The following is a 24,339-nucleotide window of genomic DNA, read 5'->3' as shown; positions in this document are numbered from 1 at the left end:
GATGTATTTTGGTCATTTTCATCCCCTCTTCATTACCCTTCCTCACCTCTTCCCACTCTCCTGAGCCAATCTTCTTCCTGACAGGTCTCTCTCCTATTTTTATGGTTGATTTGAGGTTTTCTGTTGTTGTTTTGTGGTTTCTTTTGTGACTCACAGGGTTTAATTAGGGATGCATGCATGAGAGGTTATTTACTGGGCAACTTTAACAGCAGTTACATCACAGAAAAAAATGACTCTCCCTTTCCAGCAACCATTAACTGCCAATAGCTCCTAAGGTAGGTGGGGCTTCATAAACCCCTCTCCCACCCACAATGGACCATGGATGGGCCCTTCTCCTATGCCTAACTTTAGACTTTCACAAAGCCTTCTGTGTGACTGGGTAGATAGCTGCCAGTGAGGTGCCTGCAGTGGAAACAGGAGGCCCGGAGTGTGTCCTTCCACCCAGGGCGGAGGCATGTGTTTGTAATCCTCACGCTGATCTAAAGACTGATGGGTCTCGGTCTCACAGGCTAAGGCAGTAGAGGCCCTGGTCCCAGTGAGAGATTTTGTCTCAAAATACAAGGTGAATGGCTCCTGAGGAACAATATCTAAGTTGACCCCTGGTCTCCTCCATACATGGATACCCATCCTGCACACATACACACACCTGCATATATACACAGGCAGTGGCTGCTGAGGAAGATGAAGCTTGCTGCCATTCACATCAGAAAGGCTGAAGGTTCTCATGGGCAGAGAAGGCAGGTTGCCCTGGAAGGATACTACAGCCCACCATACGGTTACACAGAGCTGTCTCTTTCAGGACAGTTTGGAGGCTCTGCAAGAATGTTCTCTACTTCCTCAGCCCTGGACTTCCACATTGCATGCTTCTCCTAGGAGGAGACAGTTAATTTCATTCAGAACACAGACCTGCGTCCTCTTAACGTGAAAACAAGCTAATGCCAAAATTTCGGGTTTTAAAAAGCTAAAAGCACATCAGTGTCCCAGGATTGTAGAGGAAAAAGAAAGAGAGGCAGGCAGGCAGACACTTCAGGGCAAAGAGCCATGGCAAGACCACAATGTACCTCCTTGCTTCACACCTAAGAATATTGTTCCAATGTGCACACAGACTGGCAGTGGAAATATTTGCACACAAAGAAACTGTCCTAGTTGCTCTCCACTGTTGTGATAAATGTTAACCCCAAATCAACTGGAGAGGAAGGGGTTTAGTTCAGCTTACAGTTGTAGCTGAGGGAAGCCGGAGCAGAAACTCAAGACAGGAACGGATGCAGAGACCGTGGAGGAACACTGCCTAATTTTTGTTCTCCTTGGCTTGTTCAGCCTACTTTCTTATAGAACCCAGGCCCACCTGCCCAGGGGTGGCCCTACCAACAATTAGCTGGGCCTTCTCACATCAACCACCAAACCAAACAAAAAATGCCCCACAGGCTTGCTCATGGGCCAAATGTTCTCACAGAGGACATGGGAGTACCCTTTTCCAGATGACCCTGGCTTGGGTCAAGCTGACAAAAAAACAACCAGGACAGAAGCAAAATTTTCAGTGTCTCTTGCGGATTACATATTCAGAATCTCCCAAATACCAGAACTAGTGCCTGCTATAGAATGTTACAGAACTGGCATGAGCTCGACATCCCTCCACACTCCTTCCCCTCTCTTCATTGCCTGCGGCCGCTGACACCATATAACTACGAAGGGGTTCCCTCTTAAACTGTTGTTTAGGGAACAGTGACAAGAAAAAGAATGTGTGTGTGTGTGTGTGTGTATTCAGATAGACATGTTCCTCCTAACCATTTCCAATCTGTGGTTTGTTAACTCCAAGGACATGGAGGCCATAGCTATAGTGGGTGGCTGCACAGCTATAAATGTGAATTATAAGCCAACATTTCTTTAATGTATGAAATGGGGGTCAGAGTTTTCAAAGAATGATTTAAGCCAAAAAAGCTTCACTAAATTTCTAGCTACTTCAAGAAATTTCTAACAGGCAGTACAGAACAGAACTTTATTCTAAATTGATCTAGTTTACGGACCGTATCTAAAAGTTAGTTTTATACTGTACACAGTCTGAAGCAGTAGCTTACTAAGAAATGTTCCACAGAGAAGTGATGGAGCAAGGGGGTGTGAATGGACGGAAAGGCCCATCAGACAGGCCAGAGCCCCAACATACAAGTGGGGAGGATGAAGGAGACAGGGAAAGACAGGAGAGAGGAAACTGCCTTATCATCAAGAAGGGGCTTTGCCAAGCACAAGGGGTAGATCAGAGGTCAGAATGCCAACCATACTTAATCCTCAGTGTCAACCAACAGCTGGGATGAAGCACTCTGCACCCACCAAGCTGGCCACCCGCTTGCCCTTCACCTCAGGGAAGACAGGCTACAACTGCTATAAATGTGGCTTTTCTCACTCCTTCTGTGGAGTTTCACCCAACCCTGCGCATGTTTTAAGGCACTACACTCTAGACTTGAATTGCAGCTCCCCAAACCTCAAAGCTAAGTCCTAACCTCTAATACAGCAAACTGCACACTTCTATTTGGAAACAGGGAAGTTAAAATGGGTCACATGACCATAGGGTGGGCCCTAATTTAGTATCACTGCTGGCCTTAGAAGAGATATGAACAAAGTCATACACACAGGGAGAAACCATGGGAAGATCAGATATAGAGTGTCACACTGAAGAACTCACAGAAGCCAAGACCAAGGCCTGGGGCAATCCTCCAGCACCTTTGGAGGGAGGCGGCCCTGGCACCTCAAGGTAGGACTTGTGACCTTTTTCTAAAACTGTGAGGCAGTAAATTCCCACTGTTCTAAGCCATCGAGTCTGTGAGCTTGTTCCCAAAGGCTGAGCAAGCTAATGCAGGCTCCAAGAGCAGGTGCAAACCAACTACAGATTGCATGCCATACCCAGGCTTCCACCCCGCACAGCTGCCATCACAACACTCAGGGCCGACACTCACCCCCAAGAGACTGCACCAGCTCAGGTTTCTCTAACCTTGGACTCTACTTCTACCTCCAATACATCGCTGGGTCAACCCTGCAGAGACCCCACCTCCAACATATCACTAATGTCAACCCTGCAGAGACCCCCACCTCCAAGGTCTCATACTTGCTACAGAAGAAAGCCCACAAATAAACAGATAAATAAATGAATAAATAAATAAATACAAACAAACAAAAAAGAATTAAAAAAAAAGAAGAAGAAAGCCCACATCTCCTTGCCTCATGTTCCAACATCCACGGGAGCTACACTGCTAAGTGAGACTCTCCCAGGGTCTTTATGATATAAAATCCTTGTTCTTGGAGCCATGCGTCCTCCAGCTGAGCATTCTCCCCTTTCAATCTTGCCCATCCCATGAAGAATGGTATGGGAACCCATGCTCTTCTGGAAGTTCTCGCTACATCAGGACTAATGCAGCAGTCATGTCTCTGAGTCTTTGTTCATCGCACCCCTTGCCTGCACACCCAGCACGTGAAAAGCACACACAAACTCTATTACCATAAAATGTCCATAAAGGGCAAAGACGGAGAGCACTATAAAGAATCGCACAGTAGATGGGAAGCACCTCAATGATAAAGATCATACCTTAAAAACTTAGGTTGATCTTAAAGCCAAGGACAATGTGAGGCATACTGTAATATGTACATGCTTGCTGACACACGTATTCAGCACACTACACAGTCCCAGCTTGTTACTTCTGGCTCTTCCTTCAACTGAAAACTTGAGAATGAGAACGAAAATTTCGCAGACTCCTAGCAGTCCCACATAGATTCAGATAATCTCAAACATGTTACTGAGTAAAAACGACAACATCCAGTTACTCACCGTTCTTCATTACAACATTGGACCAGACATTGGCATTCAATGCTTGTACAATCCGCTTTACGCCTGTGGATTCAGGGAAGTCATCTGCCAGGGAAAGAAGCGCACAGGTCTGTATATATCCAGATAAACCTACACATTCATATATAGGGCCTCTAAGTCCCCAAAGGCATACTTTTAAATAACCGGGTTTAGTCATCTTGTTTACTTGGCTGTTGCTTCCTAATGTACTGTGTACAGAAGGAAATGAATAAAGCAGCACAGAGCTCCGAGCTCCTGATACGAACAGTCACAGCACAAGAGCACTGTGTGATCAAGCTGTCTCCGTCTCTTCATCCATAGAATCCACTCACAATCTCCAGAAAACACAAGCTCTCATTAAACAACCACAGTGTAGCATTAAAGACACTAATCGGTTCAGTGGATAAGAGTTTTTGTTGCCCCTATAGAGGTTTAATTTCTAGAATCCATGTTTGGTGGCTCACCATCCCCTGTAAGTCCAGCCCCAGAGAAGTTGCAATGGTAGCTGGCTCACAACTGCCTGTCACTCCAGCCCCAGGGATGCACCTTCCTGCACACACTTTAAAACAGTAAATCTTCAAAAAAAATGAAACAATAAACACTCTCATCTTGGCTATCTATACAGGATGAATTTCCAGGGGCTAGTAAGATGGCAGAGGGGGTAAAGCACTTGTGTGTGAACAAGCCTAGTGACCTGAGTTTGATCCCTGAGAGGAAGACATCTCTGTGTGCCACAAAGCAACTCTCTGTGTAATACGATGCTGTCTTCCGCTGCAGACTGTTATCGCCTGTTACCTATTAGCTCTTCATCAGAGAAAGCAGTTAAGAGTCAAAGTTCAGCTGGGACTGGCAGCAGCCTCAGGGAGCTGTTAGTTCTAGCTACTTGAAGGCTGAGGCGGGAAGTTCTCATCCTGGAGGCTAGCCTGGGCAACAGAAGCTGAAGCTCAGCTTGGCAACTCAGTGGAACTTTACATCAAAAGAGAAAGTAAAAAAAATAAAAAGGCTGGGAGATTCACATGCAGAATGTTTGCCTGAGGTTTGAAGCAAAGCCCAGGCTCCTAGTTCCAGTACCACAACATGACCAAAAGGACAAGCAGCAACTGCTTGAGAGTTAGCACCACCCTGTCTTTAGGATTGGTGGTCTACTTAGAACAGTGTGGCCCCCCTCTCTCCAGCAGCAGCCAGTAATGCAGCTTCTCACTACAGTCCACTAAGCACAGGTATTTCAGATATGTGGAGGGTAAGACTTCAGGTGGAAAGTGATGGAAGAAACAATTTACCTGTGGTGGGTCAGAGAGAGAAGAGTTTACAGAATTCATGTCTAGTGGTCTAGCCTGGGTCTGGGTTAAATAGGAAGAAGAGAGTTTGACATCAGAAGCTCTGAACTTGACCCCAGGCTCTGTCAATTACTGACCACTACTACCTGGTCAAGGGCAGCGCTCTTACACTAGCCTCTGAGAGCAGCGGGGACAACAGCACTCTGAGGACCTCTCCTGGAGGCATGATGGTGGTACTGGGGAGTCACTGGTGTACTCCCCCTCTATACTGGAAGCTGCTGCAGGCAGGAACCATGCCTTCCCGAGTTCATCATCCTGCTGCCTGAAAGCACCTGAGTGACAGCAGACAGTATTTCATGGCTAATGAATCATCTGAAGAATTGCATCTACCAACCTGGCAGCAGTAGGTGAGGATAAAACTAGAAATACTCAATGAAGGTAAGTGTATCCCACTGCTGTCTGGATGAGGACAAAAAACCATGTTCATCTTAACTACAGAGGATGCAGTTCTTGAAAGAATTACTCATACTTAAGACACTAAACCTAGGAAACCAAAACACAATTAAGTGGAGAGCTAGCAACAGTATGAAGACATGATAAAATAATGGGTACACGCAAAGTACCCACAAATGAAGGATGAAGAAATGTGGCTTTGAAGCAGTTTGTATTTAAAAATTCAAGGCAGTTTTTATTACCTTGCTCTAAGATGACATGTCTCAGAAAAATCTGTTTTAAGATTATACTGAATTAGGGCTGGTGAGGTGGCGCCGCAGGTGGCGGGGCTTGCTGTGAGATTGATGACTGCGATCCATACCCTGAGTCCACTGTGGGAAAAGAACCCGCTCCCAAGAAGTTAATATCCAACCTCCATATGTGTGCTGTGGGACATGTGAGCACCTGCATCTGTGCATGTACACACACACACACACACACACACACACACACACACACACACACACACAAATAAATCAAACATGGGTACTGTCTGCAGAGCAATTCCCTGGTAGAAAGGAGCAAATTCCAAGATTACAATAGTTAAAGTTGACTCCAAGGACAATATGAAGAAAAGAAGATCAGAAGAAATTATACATGTTCATGTACACCAAGTTGGGCACAAGTTTTAGGGAACTTAGAAAATATGGAAGGGACTATTTCACTTGCCAACCTTCGGTATTCTTTATGGACTGCAGGAATGAAGACCTGCTTCCCTAGTTCATCCTCATCCTGTCCTACCTAGAACTTCCATCCACACGGTTTCTTTGCCTGGAATGTCTTCCTGGGACAGCCTGCATCTTCTACGGGCTCCTCCCACCAGGTCTCTTCAAGTCCAGTACCTTTCCAACTTCTTTCCCATGAAGAGTCTGACACATTAAAGTCAGGGTGCCAAGTGCTCCCCGAACCATACACAGAAATATCCCCATCTCTGGAACACCACGACACCACATTCCTTCTTGGTCTGGGGACATTTCATTTAGGAAACTCAATTATTTGTGAACGTAGATTCTTGTGGGCCAAAGTCTGCCCCAGCTGGGTCGAGTTCATACAGGTGTACTTGGAAAGAGAGAAGATGAAGACTGGAGAGATAGCTGAGTGGCTAAGAGCACTGGCTACTCTGGCACAGGGCCCAGGTTCAGTTTCTAGCACCCACTTCAGGTGTCTAACAACTGTCTGGATGAATGCTCTCTTGTGACCTTGGAAACACACTGACACATAAACATAAAATTTTAAAAATAACAACTTTCCCTCTCCTTCCTTTCCTTTCTTTAACGGAAAGGTGGGTCGGCAATTAAGAACACTGGCTACTCTTCCAGAGTACTGGAATTTGAGTCCTAGCATCTACACAGCAGCTCACAACCATCTGTAACTCCAGTTTCAGGGGATCTGATGCCGTCTTTCAGCTTCCTAAGGCACCAGGCATACATGTGGTACACAGACATACATGTAGACTAACATTTAAACACATAAAATAAAAAATAAATATTACAAAAAAAAAAAAGAAAGAAAGAAAAAAGGAAGGTCCAGACAGTTGCAGAAGCAGCAGAAGGCAAGGAATGCACAGCTGCCCTGGGGGAGGGGAGTGGGAGGCCCTGGGTTTATTTTTGGCTTGGGTATCAATAGGTTTGGCATGCCTCCTGAGGTTTCTGGGAATTCAGCCTTAGCTTACTATGAATTCAAAAGAAAAAGAAGGAACATAAACTCCACAAACACAGGTCTCACTATCCTTGGCTGGCAGTGGATTAAGGACAGGGGAATGGCAATGTTTTCAACAATGATCTCCTACTTTTATCTGTTTAAGCACACACATGGCTTTTCAAAAGCTCTAAGTGATGGCGAAATCCAGCAAACTATGGCAGTGCTGGTGGGGCACTATTGGGTTTGCTCAAAGTCTTTTAAACAGCTGGCGACATTAGCATTTCTGGGCTCTTGCTGTGATCCCCCTACCCTAGGCTGGAACAGTCCCTTAGACCTCAACCCAAGCCAGCTTCCTGTAGACACCACCACTCACCATCCTCCTCAGGCAACTCCTCCGGACTGAGCTCTACCAGCTCAAAGCCATGTTTGATGCACCACTCTTGAGCCTTCTGCCGGTTTATTCCTAAAACAACACGTAAAAGCATCTGAGTAAAACTATCATAAAACACCGACAACCTTCAACACTCTCCTTTGGCCGCGGTGTTTCCCCCACATCAATGTCATTCTAAAGGCATCTAGAATTAAGCTACATAAATACAATGATCACAGCCTCAAAGGATACTGAAAACAACATAAATCTTGTAGGATTTTCACAGTGTAACAAGATGAGCTGAGGACATGGATGTACCCTGTCTTCACTAGAGGGCACATGTCAGAGACTCTTACCGTCTTCACATACTCTATCACAGACCAGGATCATCACCTCGGGTAACCATGCCTCTGTCAGGGGAAGCCATGAGGAGACACTGTCAAGACCCGATTTCTACAGGGGCAGACACAAGCAAAAATGAAAAGACACATCGAGGAACTCAGAGAACGTAGAGGAGAGAAAGGAAGCTCAGGACAAGTCTGGCTGGAGGCCCCACTGGAAACAAGAGCTTACCTGTGTGCTGTCAAAGTAAACCACGAATGCCTGGACCGACTCCGCCATCTCGGCAGTGACCAGGGACTTGCTTGGCACCACACACAGATTGACCTCTGCTGAATAGTACTTGTTGTCGATGGTCCAGGGGTAGAACCTCACGGCCTCGCTGGAAGCTGCTTCCACAACAGCATCCTCTGTTCCTAGGATATCTGAACAAACAGCACAGTATCACCATGGAAGGCACAAAACCAATGCACACTGGTCAATTTGTTTAGTGAGATAACCAGATTAACCTGGAGCCTCAGCTGCTTCCCTTTATACAAGAAGTCCAAAGAGCCCTGAATTTATTAGAAGATTGTGCTTCTCTAATCATCATTAAAAAACAATGGTGGCGTTATTTAACTAATCAGCTTTTTTTTTTTTCTTTTGCAATTTTGGGGATTAAACCCAGGACTTCTCAATACTTGTTAAGTGCTGTACCACTGGGCTATATTCCTTATCAGAAGACAAAATTTATTAGCTCTAGATTAAACAATAGCCGGTGGGATGGGGAACACTTTGATAAATATCCAGAAAAGAGCAAAGAGAAGAGAAAGAATGAGGGTATGTTAATTTTATTACGTTAGTCCTCCATGGGAAGTAGATGACTACAGTTTGCACTTACTGCGTGCTAAGAGGATGAGCGGATTAAGGCTAAGCCATTAATAAAATAGAGCTGCATATATTCCTTGGGCTAAATGCTTAGACATTAATTCAGTTAATGAAACAAAATAATAGATACTGATAAATGGCCCCAATTCTATTTATATCCATTCTTGTTCAGCCTTTGAACACCACCCAAATCCTTATTTGACACAGACACCTCTGGCAAATTTAAAAACGTATCAAAACAAATTAAATGCTTCCCATTTTTTTTTTTTAAAAAAAGCTCTCAAAAATTTATGTGCCATGCAGGTAGGAAGCCTTCACTGCAGAAGATGAGTCAGTGGGCGAACACAGAGCTGTGGTCATGGAGCCGTGGGAACACTCTGGGTCCCGGCACCATACAGCATGTAGAAACAGAAGAGGTGACTGGCACTGTTCTCACCCAAGCTCCCATCTCCACACCATCCTACCACCTTCACTTCATTCAGAGGTGGACAATGAGAGGGGTCCATGTGCACAAGTGTGTGCATCTGTGCAAGCCTGTGCACACGTACAGAGGCCAGAGGACATCAGGTGCTTTGTCCTATTGCTCTCCACCTTATACCCTTGAGACAGGGTCTCTCACCAAACCTTGAGCCAAGCTGGTGTCCAGAAAGCCTGGGATTCTCCCCAGGGGCACTGGCAACCACGCCTGGCACGGTTCCTCACGCTCAGCACTTCTTGTGCTTGCTCAGCAAGTGCTCTACACACCGAGGCATCTCTACAGCCCTTCTTGACATTTTCACCCAAATCAGAATCTTTACTCTTAAAGGAAAAATCTGTACCCTATCTGAAACGGGTCCTTTACGTCTTTAAGAAACTGGCAATTCTGCTTCACTTCTGTTTTCCAGTATAATCCTTTACATAGTGTTAACCCCATAGCAACAATGCCCCTTACAGTGCACTATGACAGCTCAGGCGGGCATGCAGCAAGAGGACAGTGAGCTATTAAAGACTTCACTTCACAACAATGTCTCACAGAGCACACAAACAAACAACTCCTAGATCCAAGTCTCCCTCACAGTCCAAGTTGACGCTCTAAGCCGAGAGTAGCCATGTTTCTCGAGCTCCATATCACCCAGCCAACAGAACCCCATTATGTCAACAGCATACACGGAGGCAGGCAACCCCTGCCAGGAGAGAGTGCAGACACAGAAACAGACTTTGAAAGGGTAGGAGGAGCCAACATGAAATCAGTCCTCATTCTTGGCTAATTGAAAACAATGAACTGGCTAGCTTTTAAAGGAGAAGAAATACAGAAGGCAGCGCTGTGAAGAGGCAAAGGAGAATCAAGGGGACTAAGTCCCACCATTTGCTGCTGTCTTCTCAGTACCATACTTAAGAGCTGGCATCTACCTGGGGCTACACTTTTCAATGAAAAAATACAACCAATTACATTGTAAATACATGCTAACTGTGACCATGACCATCTGGACAGACTATGGGGCTAAACATATGAAGAAGCACCGGCTGGTGTACATTAGATGGGCAAACTATGCTGCACGGACTGTATCTTAATAAGGTTTTTTAAGGTAAGCAAATAAACAAAAACAAATGGGAGAATATTTCTCTCTATTTTTGCTAAACTCAGATGGGAATAGAATCAAAAAGCCAGGATGTTACTTTCCGATGTTTTGGTAGCTGCCTGGGTTCTGTTTTATTCTTCGAACAAGAACAGCCCACCCCACTCTACTTAGCAGCGCTGACTGTTTCTAGCATGTCACATCTAGTCAGACTGCCCAGCAAACTGGGTATGAACTTTGTTATCACATCTGTGCCAAGGCAGAATGAGGGTAAGAAGAAGAAAACTGCCTGATTCCAGCTCCTATCATCAATGTCAGTGTGGAAAAAAGAGACTACGTGTGGAAGCAGAGCCTGAAGCCGAAGCCAGATTATGCTTCCTGCTTCCTCAAAATGCTGATGCTTGCCACCTGGGCACAAATCTACGCCACTCTGGAGTATAACCACAAGACAACACACCCTTACACCTAAAGATTCACTGTCCCCCTGGGATCAAACAGGAATAGCAAAACAAGGGGACCATTCTGTTGAAGCCATTTACAAACTGCTCATGGCATCTGAGTATCTGTGCCAAAGATGCACCATAGTTCTGAGTGTCTACTTTGTTTGCACAACCCAAAACACTCTCCCTTCTCTGCCCTTCATTATACCTCATGCGGGTGTCCTCGACTCCACCACATGCATAAATAAATTCTCAGAGCAGCTTCGCCCTCCAACATCATCCATGCTGCTAGCGGCCACCTGGTGGAGCTGTAATACGTAACTTTTTAAGAGACAAACGAGGTGATTGGTTGCCAGGTCTGTTATTACACACTTAGATTCACACCTTGAAATAGTTCATCTGTGGAGCCTTCATGTAAGACGTTAACACATCAGTCCAGGTTCAGCAGCAAATCCAATCCACCGCCACCGCCACCGCCACCGCCACCCCCACGCAGGTACCCGTGCAAGTACAAACAGCAGGCCTTATCTGAGAACCGGCTCTTCAGCAGGTAGGGAGTCTCCAGCCACTGTCAGCCCCGGGTACTTTCTCACTTAGGTAGCTTATTTCCCCTACGGCCCCAGAAGAGGTGGTGAAAAGAAAGATTAAAGAAATGTGACAGAGGCTGTGTGCATCATGGTCAGTGGAGTGACCCAACACCTGTCATCTTCTGGCTGGGCTTTGTGCCATCACCTAGAAGAGCAAGCCAGTTTGGCATGCAATCAAAGGAGAGGGAACGCAGTAAGGTCGTGCTTCAAAACCAGTAAGAGGGGAGCCTCTTTTTGGCAGATTAGGAAGCAGAATGAAGTTCAAGGATTATTCTCCAAACACCATGCATACCATTTACACGCACGTATGTGCAAACAAACATCCCGCCTCTATAGCTACTCTTGGCCCAAAACAACAAAACAAATGTATCCCAATGATGACACAGTACTGCCGTGCCTGGAATCAGCCACTCCTCCTTCAGCAGCAGAATGAGAGCACTCAATACCAACAGACATAATGGCCAAATCACACTTTCCATGGCTCCAGGGACGCAACATTTGCCACCACGAATCAGGACAACCCTTCCAAAAACCAGTATTATTCTGAGAATGCTGAGTTTTCTTGAACTTCTGATCCTCCTGCCTCCACCTCCCTAGTGCTGGTTTCAGGGTGTGGCGTGCATCTGGTTTATGAGGTGTTAGGGGTGGACCCCAGGGCCTAGTGCAAGCTAGAGAAGCACATCCCCAACTTGTTCTTATTCTTCTGCAAACTGAAGCTGCCTTTCTAGCCATCTCCACTCCAGCTCCAAGAGTCTTTCACAGTCTCCTCTCTCCTGCTGACCCAAAGTTTCTCTTCCTTCTCTCGGTGCAGCTAGCACCAAGGAAGCAGAAGAGACCACCGGAAACTGAGCCGCCATAGCCCTGCATCCCAGTGCTAGCAAGAGATTGGCCAGAAGGATCTGAGTCATACCACTTCAAATAGAGACAAAATTCCTCTTGTGGTTTCAAGACTGAAATGTGCAAGAAGGTGCAGGAGTGAACACACAGGCAGCCCAAGGTGAACGCTCACTCTCCTGGGGCTAGAGGGAGGGCTCAGCGCCTCAGAAGACTAGCTGCTGTGAGGATAAGCGCATTCAGTTCCCAGCACCCACACAGTGCCTCACAACCGCCTGGAACTCCACAGGTCCCAGGCACGAATGGAGTGCACAGATGTACAGACAGGCAGAACACCACAGACATAAAAATAAAACCTATTTTCAAAAACACGCTCATTCCCCCAATCCCAACCCAGTGCTCTCTATCAGTGACTCCAGACGGCAGTTGGAGCCACAGGCAGCTCCTGTAAGGAAAGAGTCTCCTCCTTCAGGATGCTCTGGGACCTCTTTTCTTTTCCAGCTTGACCACCTGGTAAAATACGAGGTCTCAAAGTTTTCTTTTCCATTGTTGAGGCAGAAGAAAAAGCAATCAGGAAAATTACAGGAGGCAGCAGAATCTGATGTCAGCCGAAGGGGAAGACAGCCATGATAAAGGAAGAGAACCCAAGGAGATACAGCTTGGGAAGAAGCTTGAGAAAAAGGGCTTCTGTCAGCCAGCAGGTAAAAGGGTGCTAGAAACCTCAACGTGCTTCTGCTGTTGCAACTAACACAACCACAGGACCCAAACTCGGAGAGAAATCTCTTCTGGGGTTGCATGCTATCCCTCTACAGCACAGAAAACCACACACACGGGATACCACGGTGCTGTGTCAAGGATCCTGGCTATTAAAACCATAGTGCTAGGGCTGTGACTGAGAAATGCCAGCAAATTCCTATCTGGAATTCCCTGAGTGGCCATCCTGCAGCCTCCTGACACAAGCACAGGTAGCCTGTTTTGGGGCCTTGGGCAGGTGGCTGTGGGAAGTATGGAGATGCAGAGAGAGGCCTGGACTGCTAACCCAGGGTGGCGCAGCAGCATTGTGCAACCGCCACTCCCTTTGCTTCCAGCACCCGTACCTCTCCAGCCTCCCAAGCCTCTCCTTCTCTCTGCTGGCCACACTCTAAATTCGCGTCTCCACAGGCCCTCAGGCTGACCTGAAGCCGAGGAAACCCAACCCCATCCTCCTGCTTTGCTTCCAGTTTACTTTCTCCCAGCAGTCACCTGGAATTGGTCATCATGGCCTCATCTTAAAATAGTTGTGAGCGCAAATGCTTGCATGTTTTCTGCTTGCCTTTAGAAGACCTCACGATACAACGGCGCAAACGCTCAAGGATATAAAGAAGCTGGCAGGAAGAGGTTTGTGAGACCCAAGCAGAGCCCATCAGCCTTTAAGTTTGCATGCTGCGTGTGAAGACCACGATTACCCAGTCCTGGGAGTTCGACTCATAGCCAGCTCCTGCCCAGAGTCTTCAGAAAGAGGAAACATCTCTGAATTCCATTCCTTTAAAACATTTTATTCATGTTTATACTCATGTGCCTGCTCATCTGCATGTACGCGCAGTGTTCTTGGAGGCCAAAAGGGGGCAGCACATCCCTTGAAACTGGAGTTACAGGCAGTTGTGAACTGCCTGATGGTGAGTGTTGAGAACCAAACCCTGATCCTCAGCAAGGGCAGCCAGTGCCCTTAGCAGGTCAGCACCTTCTCCAGCTCCTCTTCTGTTTCATACACTCAGTTCTAATTCCATCCAAAGCCCTGGCTCTCTACGGGGACATGATCTTGTGCCCCACAAACTGTGTGGATACCTGGAGATTTCCTTTTGCGGTTGTCACAGTTGGGAAATGGCACTGGCATCTAGTGCACAGAGGACAAGAATGCCTGTTCAACAGCACAACCCCAAACAACGAACTGCTGGTCCAGAATGGCAATAGTGGATGCTGAGACTCCCCAGCTTAGAGGAATGAAGCCCTAAAGGGGTGGCCTAGCCCTGTTCACAAGCAAAATGAAAATCCTACAGTACTAAGTTGGCGTTTTCCTTTCTCACAGAACAGAAACGAGTCAACACACCCACAGGAACCTTGCACTCCAGGCACAAAGATCTTCCCCTTGTATTGGTAAACTATGCCTGCCTAATGTATTGCATGGCTTCTTTGAATATTAATCATAAAAAAGTATTTGGCAAAGATGCCTGAAAATAACCTCTGAGTATTTTGAGTAGGAAGACTAGATAAACCTACTCCATGAGATAACGCTCTGATTCTGCTGACAACAGGGATAACGGGGCAAAGGGTCTAGGTATTTACAATGGAGGGTCCTGGAAAGATGATCAGTAAATATCTGTGGAATAAAGTTAACTTACTTAAAATCGGATAAATAGAGGCTACAAATCAGCAGACAGATTTTCCCCAAGAAAACCCCAGCAGACTCCAGACAGAAGCACGCCCATCCTACCTGCATCTCTATGCTGCTTACATCCAAATGGCTGCACTTTCCTCCCCTGGACAGAGAGATGTTGATCAAAGCCTCTGCTGGCAGAAGCAGTGGTCAGGTCTGCATGGAAAGTTAAACCCTAAGCTGGTTGTTTCTGAACTTTGTAAAACACCATAAAGGCTCTTTGAGTTTCACAACTGTCCTGGGTTGCCGAGACCTGCATCATCCTTGCTTCCTGTCTGCAGCGATCTATTTGAGGCACATGTGCACTGGCTCAAACGTAAATACAAAGTCATGTCCAGACTGTCATTCTTGCCAGGAAAGTTTCCAACAACTTTCAGACTTTAACCTTATAAAATGATTTTATATCAGATTTGATTATTAATTGAATTCACAAATAAATTCAGTTATTGCTGGAGGAATTATATGGGACAAGAGGCACAGAGTTGCTAAAATCACATGACCACTGCATGCTGTCTAGAATGTTTTTACCTTCTACTGCACAAAAGCCAGCAGTTAGACAGACACATCAGAAATGAAAGTCAGTCTAGACAGCTGGGCCTTCCAGGAGAGTGAAACACTGTATCACAAACGGTCCTGTGTGACAGGTGTCTCTCCCCACTTACGCAAAGGCAGTCCCTTGTAACCTGGGCCCTCATTAACAGTATATGACACTGAGTGTAAAGCTCCTCCCATTAAGTCGGATGATCTGCTCCATAGACAAGGAAGCAAGCAACAAGCACCTACAGGGTATGACTGACTCGATCCACTTCCCCCAAAGGCTCCAGAGATTACACACCAGGAGTGTAAACTTATTTTAAGAATTATCGCCGGGCGGTGGTGGCGCACGCCTTTAATCCCAGCACTCGGGAGGCAGAGCGGATCTCTGTGAGTTCGAGACCAGCCTGGTCTACAAGAGCTAGTTCCAGGACAGGCTCTAAAGCTGCAGAGGAACCCTGTCTCGAAAAAACAAACAAACAAACAAACAAAAAAAAGAATTATCAAAGTTCTTGCTCTTGTGGGAAAATCTTCCACCCTTTCTCCTATCTCCACTTCGACAATGAGCAATGCCAGTTGCCAAAATGTTAAGTCATGTTTTGTAAGAACAGAAAGATTGGTTAAATCTTGACTCCCTGACTTTTCTGAGTGAACGGCTTCGGAGAAGCTCACCTCACGCTGCCTTGAATTCCACACTGGAGCACAGCATGGTCTTGCTTGTAAGGCGGTTTGGCCTGAGAACATAGGCTCTTTCTGTTTCACTCCTTCTTAAGCTAATGTCAACATCTCTCTTGTAACAAACACAAAAATCTCAAGTCCTAACATTAGCTTGAAAACTTAAATGTATTAAATATCACAATAAAAAATACACCAGTTTCTGCCCCCGATATCCAGTGGATATCACTATTCTTGGTCTGACAACTGACTGGGTTGCTGTGGTGACAGTTTTGGGTGCTTGTGGCAGATCTCATGTCCATCTGCGAAAAAAACTAAAGACCTGGAAACATCCTTGGTGTGGGACAATTATCTGTATTCTGTCAATTATATTTTAAATAAACGCTGATTTCTGTGGAATAACAAACATTTCAGCTCTCCCTTCCTCCGGCTAAGACTTGATCATGAACACACAGGGCAGCAGTTACTGCCTGAGCACTCTGGGCAAACCAAACCTTGTGTTTCTGCATTCGTTTCTTCATCATAAAATGGGTATTACCAATCCTACTGCAATTACAATAACTAAAGTAAATTATATTTTTTGAAAACACAGTTGAGGGTGCCTGGAGAGATGGTTCAATACTTAGAGCACTTTCTGCCCTTCCAGAGGACTTGAATTCAATTCCCAGGTCCCACATGGTAGCTCCCAACTGCCTGTGACTTCAGCTTTGAGGGCTCCAACATCCAACAAACACCCTATTCTAACTTCCTCGGCATTGCATACATATTAAAAACACACTAGGAAGCGTTCTACATATACATTAAAAACTATTGAAAGATCTCTAGATTTCTGCATGGCACTAATTGAAAGAATTTATCTCCAAATGTTCTGGAAGCTTGTCCAGATGTAGACATGAAGTGACCTATAGTTGCTGGGTTGGCATCACACATTTTAAAACCAAACCACTCTCCAGGGATTCTTCTATGTTATTTCTGTAGGAGTAAGATGTCAGCTCCTTACATTTTACCATTTTCACAAGTAAAGTACACATTTTGACCACATTCCTCTTGAGGGTAGGAACAGTAGCTTAATTAATAATTTTTGTGGCAGTAAGTAGAATAGACACTAGCTCTATATTTGATATACATTTACCAGACCACATCTTTCCAAAATAAAAGTATTAGCTTCACAAAACATACTCCAGGCAGAAGGAACTCTGGCTTGAAGCATGGACAGTTGCTCTCGGGGCCACAGCTTGTATAAGCTCAAGTGTATTGAGCTTTGGCTTCCTTCTAATGGTCTACGCTGTGGGACTGGTAAGATAGCTTGGTAGGAAAAGGTGCCTGCAGACAGGCCCAACAACCTGAGCTCCAAATCAGGGAGCAGGTGAAGGTGCCCACAGACAGGCCCAATGACATGAGCTCCATCTCAGGCAGTCACACAATGGAAAGAGAGATCTAACTCCCACAAGTTGTCTTCTGACCCTCATATGTATACCACCCACAAATAAATAAATGAAATGAAAAATTATTAAAAGTCTACAGTGTAAAACAAAAGGTTTTTCTTTAGTTAAGTACATATCTAACTAGGGTACTGCAAATAAATCTTAGAGTTTTGCAAAGTTTATTCAGGTACTTTATCTACAGTCAAGGCCTACTAATTCTTTTTCTTTTTTCTTTTTTTTTTTGGTTTTCAAGACAGGGTTTCTCTGTAGCTTTGAAGGCCTACTAATTCTTAAAGGGAACGTCTAACAAACTTGGTATTTGATTACAAAATACTTTCCATTGTTGGCCAAGAGCAGGAAAACAGATCAGATACAGAGACTGACAAGAGGCAGGATTCCTCTTCCAAACCAAGGAAACCTTCTCCTCAACCATCAGATGCAACCCAAAACTTGTGTCCTAGCCAGACCAAGACATTCATCCATCCTAACTAGATCAAAGTCATTTATTCATTGTGGTAACCTCCACCTTCTATTCCTAAATCAAATTCATTCCTGACTAATGTAACTCAGTCTTTAATGGCAATAAAACAGCAAATGCTATGCAAATACTTCATCCCATTGCTATCTGTGGCCTCTTGCTTCTTCCAAGAAGAGCCTAGAAGACTGTAAAGAGCAATGTTTTGGAGGAACCCGACCAGCCCTCTTCTGCTTCTCTCATTCAAATAATCTGTTGGCCGTACTGCTCTTGCCTTCTTAACTAGCAGGGCACTAATGAGTGACACTTAGTTGTAACAAGAATTGGAGCTACCTAAGACACTTTGCATATGTAGCAAACTGAGCTATTTCACAGTACTGTACCCCCAATAATAGTCTCTCTATAGAAGAACAGCAGCAGAATGCCACCATTTGCCAGCTCCTGGTGATCAGCTCCTTCGAGGCACTGACTATATTTGCCAGTTCTGATCTTTGATGGACAGGGCAGGGCCAGGCATGGTGCTGCCCGCCTGTAAACCCAACACTAGGGTTGCAGGTTCAGAGTCAGTCCAGGAGACAGAGCAAGATCTTGTTGTGGGGTGAGAGGAAGACAGAGTACCAAAGCTATTGGAATACATAATATTCCTAAGCTTGGCTTTAAAAGAACATACATCTATCACTATCAGGAATCCAAATGCATATAAATCTTGTAGAAAATCATAAACACTCGTAGACACCTTGAGAAAATCCTGGTATATTCACTCTATGGTGTACAACAGAAAGTAATTTTTTGTTTTGTGTTTTTTTTTTTTTTCAAGAGTGGGTTTCTCTGTAGCTTTGGAGCCTGTCCTGGAACTAGCTCTTGTAGACCAGGCTGGCCCCGAAATCACAGAGATCCGCCTGCCTCTGCCTCCTGAGTGCTGGGATTAAAGGCAGGTGCACCACCACCGGCAGGGGATGAGAATATGACTCAGTAGTAAGGCAGTTGCTTAGCATCTGCAAGGCCCTGGGATCCATACCCACACCACACACACACCCCAGGCTAAAATCTACATAGGAAGTAGAAGTATATATTCATAGTAATTACAAAATGCAGAAAGAATTCAGGGCCCAAGAGAGACTGCAAAGACCACCACCAAAATGTTGGCTAACGTTCTTTCCTCCATATGCTAACTTAACTTACAGAGAGCATGAATTTGTTTTAAGATGAAACAATATAAGGGGAAAGGATGGGCAACCTGGCAGGAGGGAAAGAGGAGAATCGCTTGAAGGAAGTAAGGGAATGGCAGGGAGTTTGGGTACCATTTACTAAGTGCTGTTGACTAAGCGTCCACCCTAGTAAGGAACTTTCCACGTGTTCACAATAAGCAAATTACAGAATATCTGCGCTGGAAGGACAGCTTGCCTAATTTCGTCAACAGGTGTAAAACATAATTACAAACGGCTAATGCTTTACAGGTTAGAACACATTTGCAAGCCAACATCAACTATCTCTTGAAACACCTGTCCATACGCCCCCTTCACAGACCAGCAAACCCTGGGTTAAACAGATGATCCGCTTCTGTAGTGATGCCAGCCACTCATCCAGTGTTTACACGTGCTAGCCTCTGGTGAAACAATCCTCTAAGAACTGTCCTCATCCCATAGATAGGAACCTGAGGGGCAGAGGGCTAGCCCACAGTCCTACACATTTGAAACAGGACTGTACTTCACAGGGTCCTTGAGTGACAGAACTGGCTGTGAGCTGCCTCTTTAGCTCTTCCTACCTCACTAGTCTCTCTGCTCTACATTTTAGAGCTATATTTTGGGGTTGGGGTGTATCTATCTCAGTGGTACACTGCCAAGCTTAGTGTGTACAGGGCAGTGGGTTTAAAAATACAGAAAACACACACATACACATGACAAAAAAAAAAATAAACACTTGAATTTGATAGCTATGCTAAAGGTCCAGAAGAAAAGGTACTGGGCACAGAAACACTCCAAATTCACTTTGCTGGAGAACCTGCACCTCAGGAGGAAGTTGAGATATTTAACTGCAAGTTAGGGAGCACCCAACAAGTCATATCTCTCTCCATCCATCCATCCATCTCTATTTGAGTCAAGAATATCTATCCACCTATATCTATTTGAGTCAAGAATGCCCACAGCGCTCACCTCAAAGGGAATAAGAGTTTATTCTGGAGCCAAACATGAGTGATCAGGGACAGGGAACAAGAACTGGGGTTGCCTCAAAAACCACGTCCTAAAATGGTAACAATCTCTCTATATAGTTTTTATAGTAATAACAACAACAACAAGAAAAAGTCGCATATCAGGATGTTTTAAAAATACATTGGCGGGAACATCAGGTAGGTGGGTTACTGTAAACTGGGTAAGCCTCTGCTGCAGGCCTCAGATACTATCCGATAACATTCTTAGCCTTTGGATTGGTGGAAGCTATGGGTCTGTTTGCTTATTTCCAAAAGTACTGGTAATCACAAGGATATTAGACCAGACACTGAGGCAGGCACAAATGGCCATTAAGCGGCCTAAAGCCAGTCCAAGAGCTACAGTTAGTAAAATTCTAGTTCTCTGTAAGCTCAGGAGTTCTGGTTAGGCGATTCCTGGCAGGACATTTAGCATCACCCCCCACCCCCAGCACTTCAGTTACAGGGGCATCACCCCCAAACCAAAACTCCAGCACCTTACATTCGCTTAAGGGCACAATTTCCAGGGCCTTGAGTATCGTGTTAGGGGTCGCTCGCCAAGGTCAGATACTGGCCTCACTTTACACAGGAAGAGGGTTAAGCGCCGGGCGCAGACACCTGCGGAGGAGCGGGAGCCCGGGCCCAGCGCTGGCAAAAAGACCGCGGCACTGGGCCCGTCGCTCCGAGCTCGGCCTTGCAGCCCGGCCCCGCAACCCGGCCCCGCCGCCCAGTTACTCACGTTGCACTAGTCGGTCCCCGGTGAAGGTGGCGGAGCAGCTGGTGACCAGAGCACAGGGGACACCCGCAGCCATCGCTGCCGCAGACCGGGTTCCGCGCCGGCGCCGCTTCCGCCTTGGACCGCACCACTGTGGCCGGCGCGCGGGGGAGATGCTCCGGGAACGCGCTCTGGGCGGGGCCGTGCCTTGAGCGCCGCCGAGCCAGTAATCCCCCTTCCGCTTCTCCAGTGGAGCGCGCCGGGCGCGCGCTGCGTTGCCATGGGGACGGGCGTCCTCCCGCCTCGAAGAAGGCTCTGGAGGCCGCACCTCCGGGGACGGGTGTCCTCAGCCCGGCCCAGCCATGGCGCAGGCTCAGGAGGACCACGACCCCATCGGATCCATCCTAATCCAGGTGGGAAACCGGCCGAACTGTCGGCCTCTCAGACCTCCCTGAGCCCCGAAACGTGTGTTTCCCCAAACATCATTCACACTCTGCCTCACAGAAGGAAACAACTACCCTTTAGCGCTTTCTTTTCTGGGGATGAGCGCTAAGGAAGTGCTCTACCACTAGGCTGCATCGCCAACCCTCCTTTTACTTTGAGACCAGGTGGTCATTAAATCAGGCTGTGTTTAAACGCACTGGCAGTTCAGGCAGGCCTCGAACTTGTGACCCTCCTCATTAGCTGGGATTATAAATCTGCATTGCAGTCAGGGCATCATTTAAAAATATATAACAAAATGTTTAAAGTCCATGACTTGGTATGACAGAATAGAGACAGATTCGTTAAGAGGAGGTAAGGAATTGGAAGAGAAAGAAAAATATGGGACCTGTGCTTCTTAACCTGAAATATTCACTGCTTGCCTGGGAATACACACTAAACATATATAACTTGAACTACAAATCAACATAGAATTGTGGCACAAATGAAAACTCGGCGAAATATCTTTATAATCTAGGGAGAAAGCTATTAAAGTCTTGACGTCTTCAGTATAATTCAACTCGTGATAGTTAAACAGATTTTTCTGAAATAGCTAAGGTATTTTGGTTTTTGTTTTTTCCAAGTTTAGATATGGTCACTTTAAGATGTGTCTTCACAAACCATTAACTTTTAACTCATAGCCTGGAAGGTCAGTCACTTCTAGAAGAAACAGAGCCCTAAACTCACCAGTTTCCTAGACTTCCCTGTCAGGAATTGGACCTAAAATCTTACCTTGCATTGTTGACTGAGGTTTCTGTCCTGCCCAGTTCCCACAGTCGTTAGGTCAAGAATCACACAGAGGTCTACATTAGTTATAAACTGATTGGCCCATTAGCTCAGGCTTCTTTTAACTCTTATTATTTATATTAGCCCATTATTCTTGTCTATGCTAGCCACATGGCTCAGTATCTTTTTCAGTGAGGCAGTCACATCTTGCTTCTTCTCTGGTCGGATCAGGACTGCAGAGAAATGGGCATCCTCCTTCCCAGAATTCTCCTGTTCTCATTGACCCGCCTCTACTTTCTGTCTGGTTGTCCGGCCTATACTTCCTGCCTGGCTACTGGCAAGTTAGCGTTTATTTAAAATATAGTTGACAGAATACAAACCATTCTCCCACACCATTGTATTATTCTCAACAGTTTACCCTGTGATGAGTTTAGCTGAACTGGAACACCGGAGGGGACAGACTCCAACTAGTGACCTCACTCTGACACCAACTCCAAGGTTAAGAATCTCCAGGGCAAGCCTCATATCAGACAAGCTGGCTATGACCCTGTGGGTTCCGCAGCACCCTCACATTTATTGTTTGTGAGCAAGACCCGTGGAACTGAGAGACGTGCTACGCTTGTGATCGGTATCTGTCATAGTGAAAAGACGGATTTAAATTAGCCAAGGAGATCAGTACATGGGGTACGCTCCAGGGCCATCCCACAAGAGTCAGTGGGCATCGTCACTTCCTTCCAGGCACAATAGGTGGCCAGCTAGAGACACTTACCTGGTTTTTTTCTACCCAGGCTTGGAATGCAGCTTAATCCCACACTTTGTGCAGATTCCGATTCCTGCAGACATCACAGCTGATACAGGGTGCCCCCAAAACCCCACTGTGAACTCTGTATTTGTTATTAGACTGTCTTGTGGCTAAAGCGTCCAGACACTTCTGTCAGGCAGGACATTCCAGGGGCTTAGAGATCCTCTCTCAGTAGCCAAGGGTGAAGGCCAGACCTCTCTTTGGGTACAGTTAGTCTTTGTTTACACAGAAGCCCCTCTTCATTGACACGAAACAACCAGAACAGTAGAACAGCAGTGAAGACTTCCCCCACCCTGGGGTCAGCCAGTTCTTCCCCACAGGGATCAGACTGCAGGAGCGGGCAGTTTCCTGTGTCTCAAACCTGGAACATAGCAGAGAGAGAGGGAGAGAGAGAAAGAGAGAGGGAGGGAGGGAGGGAGGGAGGAAGGGAGGGAGAGAGAGAGAGGGGAGGAGAGGAGAGAGAGAGAGAGAGAGAGAGAGCGAGGAGAGAGGGGGGGGAAGTACTCTGGGGCTCAGGTTCACACTTCCCCATAGATTGTTTCCAACACTTCTCTTATGGTCTGGAATCATATAGAACGGTATATTAAAGATCTTTCTTCTTTGCAGTGAAATCCAGATAAAGTTGTAAAGTTGTTTGGCTAACCTAAGATACACAACAGTGAAAGTCACCTTCTGACATTGGATTGTAAAGCTGTAATGGAAAGGTGCACCATAGTCATCTCTACATTAACAGGCGTCCTGCTTGTGTAGGAGGGTGTTGCAATGAATTGTTTGTGTGCAGAGATGAACACAACATGTTCTTCCCCCAGATAAGGTATTGTGGTGCTTTGAAAGAAAATTGCTCCCAAAGGGAGGGGCACTTTTAAGAGGTGTAGCCTTGTTGGAGGAATTGTGTCACTGTGGAGGCTGGCTTGGAGGTCTTATATATGCTTAAGCCATCCCCAGTGAGACAGTTCACTTCCTGTTGCCTTTGGATCCAAATGGAGACTTTCAGCTCTGGAACCATGTCAGCCTGCATGCTGCCTGATAGTGGACTAAACGTCTGAACTGTAAGCCACCCCAATTAAATGCTTTCCTTTATAAGAGTTGTCATGTCATGGTCATGGTGTCTCTTCACAGCAATGAAACCCTAACTCAGACAGACACCAAAGCAATGATTCTACCCAAGTGTAGCCTGGTGAAAAACAAGTTTTACTGGGATGACTTCCAAGAGTGTAGGAGACCCCCAAACATCTGAATCACCCAAGTCACCCCAGCATGAAGGACTTCTTTCAAGCTGCACACACGGAGCCCTCTGCTTTAGCTAACCTTCTGCCCTGTATAGACCTCGCTTCTGGAGACCATGAGGTCACACACCACATGGGAAGGATTACATATGGGGTATAGGAAGGAGTGACTGGAATCTTAGTAGAATGGCCTCCCCACCTCCACCTTCTATAATGGAATATTAAAGGGCCAGGCCTGAGGGATGCTCATGAAGAGTCATAGCTGCCCTGCTCTGAGGAAGGTGGTGACAATGGCTGGGATGCTTGGAGAAGACATTTCCACAGCAGAAGCTCTCTCCACACACACTGAGTAGAGAGCTATGTGAAGGGAGAGCGCCTACTAACTGCCATTCTATCTACTGGAGCTGATCTCTGTGTAGGGTTGGATTTTCTACATAGAATCTGCATGA

General features: G+C 46.0%; 2 protein-coding genes across 5 annotated transcripts in view; one reads left to right on the top strand and one right to left on the bottom strand.

The window, feature by feature from the left end:
* Positions 1-20,799, bottom strand: part of Aagab (alpha and gamma adaptin binding protein) — a 37,015-nt gene extending 16,216 nt beyond the window's left edge. For both annotated transcript variants that reach the window (XM_038324255.1, XM_038324256.1), the window contains exons 1-5: positions 20,681-20,799; positions 8,186-8,376; positions 7,969-8,065; positions 7,616-7,705; positions 3,815-3,898 (exon numbers count right to left, since the gene is read on the bottom strand). In XM_038324255.1, the coding sequence (XP_038180183.1) occupies positions 3,815-3,898; positions 7,616-7,705; positions 7,969-8,065; positions 8,186-8,376; positions 20,681-20,753 (535 nt within the window). In that variant the 5' untranslated portion in view covers positions 20,754-20,799. The remainder of the gene's footprint in view (positions 1-3,814; positions 3,899-7,615; positions 7,706-7,968; positions 8,066-8,185; positions 8,377-20,680) is intronic.
* A 219-nt stretch (positions 20,800-21,018) lies between these two features.
* Iqch (IQ motif containing H) overlaps positions 21,019-24,339 on the top strand; it is a 194,021-nt gene continuing 190,700 nt past the window's right edge. For all 3 annotated transcript variants that reach the window (XM_038323380.1, XM_038323379.1, XM_038323378.1), the window contains exon 1: positions 21,019-21,069. In XM_038323380.1, coding sequence (XP_038179308.1) covers positions 21,019-21,069 — 51 coding nt within the window. The remainder of the gene's footprint in view (positions 21,070-24,339) is intronic.

The sequence above is a fragment of the Arvicola amphibius genome, chromosome 3, assembly GCF_903992535.2.
Source record: "Arvicola amphibius chromosome 3, mArvAmp1.2, whole genome shotgun sequence".
NCBI lineage: Eukaryota > Metazoa > Chordata > Mammalia > Rodentia > Cricetidae > Arvicola > Arvicola amphibius.
This window is presented reverse-complemented; position numbering and strand designations above follow the sequence as displayed.